Below are 3,483 nucleotides of genomic sequence, written 5' to 3'. Positions count from 1 at the left end.
GATACTTTTGGTGCACTTGGAAAACAGATCAATATCACACTCATGTTGTCTCGACTTCCCTGGGAGAGAAAAGAGTTTGAGAAAATATTCTGGTTTCCTTCCCACCCTCCCTCCTTTGTAACCTTTTCACAATCCTATAAAACTTTACTACCATGTCAATGTAATTATATTCAAAACAAAGAAAGCAAATTATTCTTTGTATGCATTAGTAATCTTTCTCCCCCCTCAAAAACACCCTAAGAGACATGGCAAAAAGCATTACAGATTAAGTCCCATTAAAACTAATCATTTAAAAATTTTTATAATATGAAAAGATTTCTAAGTTCCTACTTATGGCTTACTTACTTTAAACAATAGTGGATAAAAGAAAATTTCACACTCCATTCAAGAAAATTCTAGTATCAGAAAAGAACTTAGCCTATTAGCATTCCTTATAATGAGACTTGATATGGATTCACATATAAATGTGAAGATCTTTTTTGTTGACACATAAATGTTACTATAAGTCTGGTGAAATTTGTAACCAACTTCACAAAATACAGAGGTTAAAAATTTGATGACAGAAAACTAAAAACTGAAAAACTGATTTATAACTTTTTAATGAGACTTCCTCACCACAACTATCATTATTTTTAAAATTTTTAAATAAAAGTATTCAATTTTGTTACATGTGAAAAATGGTTCTTAATAGGTAAATGTTAGGCAGAATACCCTTGAAAATACTTCAAGATGTGGGGAACATGGTAATTTATACATTGACTAGTTTCTAAATAGAATAGATAAGGATACTGAGACCTAGAGAGATTAAGCAACATGCCCATTGTCAAAATGAGATATGAATTCAAATCCTGACTCCAAAATAAATAACTGTTCAATCAGATGTAAAAAACCCATAATCAAGAGTTATACACACCATCAGGTGTTATTTTAAAAAAATCAATAATCAAAATTACTACATACTACACACACAAAAATCAAAAAATCACTAATATTTTGGTTAGCTGTTTAAGTATTTTAAAGCAAAGATCAATTAGAGCAAGCAGTGTGTGTATCTGATTTGTCTAGATCTGTGATTTCTTTGGAATAGGGAACTTCCTCCAGGTGAAGAAACTCTATGTACTATCTTGGAGAGTTGCCTCTGTGCACTGAGAAATTAGTGGCTTGTCCAGGATCACGGAGTCAGTATATTTCAAAGGGAAGACTTGAACCAAAATCTTCCTAAATCCAAGGCCAGTCCTCTAACCATTACACCACACTGCTCCTAGGTTAATATTTCAAAAAAAAATTCTAGTGATTTGCTTTTGTATGACAAAAGAAAATCCCATACCATATTAGAATAGTTTTGTAAAATCTGTATTTTAAAAGTAAAATCTGCAAAATCACTAGTAAAAACCATTGATACCCACAAAATCCAACTGAGAAGTCTGAAATAATTTTATTATGTCAATATAAAGATATCAAGATGACAAAATAAAATGAACAAGTAAAAATGCTTTTCTTTTTCATTGAATCAAGTTTAGTCTCTGCTTTTAATAGATATTAATGTAACTTGGCCAGTCATAATTCTTTTATCTGAGGCTACCTACTAAAATGCTGGTAACAAATCACAGGGTTTATTTGCTATATGAAAAGTAAAGCTTTTACATATGATTAAAACACCTAAGTAAGTATAGTTATTAAGAACCAAACACTCTACTATCACTGCTGCAAATTATGGTTCTACACTTTTTTATCTATTGACAGTGTTCTGAAATAAAAACATTAATAGTTGGTGATAATTGTCCCAAACTATGCTATAAACAATTTCTCAGAGGCATGGATTCTAAACTGAAACAAAGTGTTGTAACTAAGATAACATGAAATAGCTTCTCTATTTTTAAAAGTCTAGCTACCTTATATAAGCAGGTGTCCACTACTTCATTGCACACTCTCTCAAGGTCATCAGTGATTTCAAGTCTGGATCTTACAAAATCACAGAGCTCTTCATTTCCCATAACATCCCAGATACCATCACATGCGAGGATGATGAACTGATCATCTTTTTCTGATCTTTCAATTTCATAGACTTCTGGCTCTGGTGAGACAAGCTGCTCTGTAGGACCTTTACCATGGACACATTTGTAATCAAAGTCTCCAAGTGCCCTAGAAACAGCAAGAGAGCCATTCACACGCTGAATCATTACAGAACCACCTGCATTCTGAATACGTTCTTTTTCCAAAGGATTACTTGGTTTGTGATCTTGTGTGAAGAAATGAACTTTCCTGTTCCTACAAAGTAAACCTCTTGAGTCTCCACAGTTGATGAAATATGTATGTTGGGGAGAAATCAGGACACCCACTGCTGTTGACCCACTTCGGTCTGCACCATGTTTCTTCTCTGATATTATTCTCATATGTTCATCAATCTGCAGAAAACCTGTTCTGATTCCATTCTTGACATTTTCCACAGAAGGTGGTCCTTCAGATCCTTTAAAATCCTGGTTATTTGTGATGTGATCTAACAAATGCTCACAGCAGTATTTGGCAACCTGGGAACCAGCATGCCCATCATACACAGCAAAGAATGACCATCCATCAAGTCCACTTGGCAAACCAATCACAGCTGTATGTGCATCTTCCATTTCAACTCGCCAACCTTGCATACTGCTTAGCCCATAACGTAGCCCATTACCTTGACCTTGGGCATTATGCTTTTCCATCTTTGGCTTGTCTAAAAATGCCCCCATTATGTCTTGATGCTTTAGTTCTGAGGAAGAAGAGAAAATACAGTTAAGAAATCCAACCAGTAACTGCCCTTACAAACAAAATATTCACCCAACAGTTTGATTTTAAATAATAGCTCTTGCAAAGAAACTTCTAAATCTGACTGGGGTCTTGTGTTTTTTTAAATTGTAGAACCACCAGGCTCCTTATTTGAACCCTCAAGATTAAAGAGGGAGAAAGGAGAGATGTGTATGGCTTTACAGAAGTGGGTCTAACTAATCATGATTAGGGGAGGAGACGGGAAGTATTCAAAGCATAGGAAATTAGCACCAAATTCATGTATTACTAGATACTGAGATCAAATTAGTCCAGTTTCCTCATTTCACAGATGAGGAAAATCAATAGTGGGTAGGTTAAGTGACTTGCCCAAGATTACAAAGTTAGTTAACGGTATTGTAACTTAGGGTCTGAGTCTGAGTCCAGTATTCTTTCTATTTCACCATGCTGCTTACCTCTTGCTGCCTCTGAGGTTTGACTGGGATATAAACTCCAGACCTCTACTATCAAGTAAGAATACTATTGGACAATGCTATAAACTCTGCATCTAAGATTTTAAATGGCATAACAATATGCTAATTTCCCATGGTATTCAAATTTCATCTAGTCAAGGCAGGGAGAGTATGACTTCGAGCCTGATGTCAACTGGGCTAGACCTTGTAAGCAATTAAAAGCAGCCCCCCCCACAAAACACACACACACACACACACACACACACACACA

At 35.1% G+C, this 3,483-nt stretch overlaps 1 protein-coding gene across 1 annotated transcript in view; it reads right to left on the bottom strand.

The window, feature by feature from the left end:
- The window catches only part of PPM1A (protein phosphatase, Mg2+/Mn2+ dependent 1A), a 55,710-nt gene that overhangs the window by 11,561 nt on the left and 40,666 nt on the right, over positions 1 to 3,483 (bottom strand). The window contains exons 2-3 of the mRNA XM_027842846.1: positions 1,893 to 2,746; positions 1 to 59 (exon numbers count right to left, since the gene is read on the bottom strand). The exon at positions 1 to 59 is cut by the window's left edge and continues 21 nt beyond it. Of these exons, the coding sequence (XP_027698647.1) occupies positions 1 to 59; positions 1,893 to 2,726 (893 nt within the window). The 5' untranslated portion in view covers positions 2,727 to 2,746. The remainder of the gene's footprint in view (positions 60 to 1,892; positions 2,747 to 3,483) is intronic.

This window comes from Vombatus ursinus, unplaced genomic scaffold (genome assembly GCF_900497805.2).
Source record: "Vombatus ursinus unplaced genomic scaffold, bare-nosed wombat genome assembly UNPS02014893.1, whole genome shotgun sequence".
Classification (NCBI taxonomy): Eukaryota; Metazoa; Chordata; class Mammalia; order Diprotodontia; family Vombatidae; genus Vombatus; species Vombatus ursinus.
This window is presented reverse-complemented; position numbering and strand designations above follow the sequence as displayed.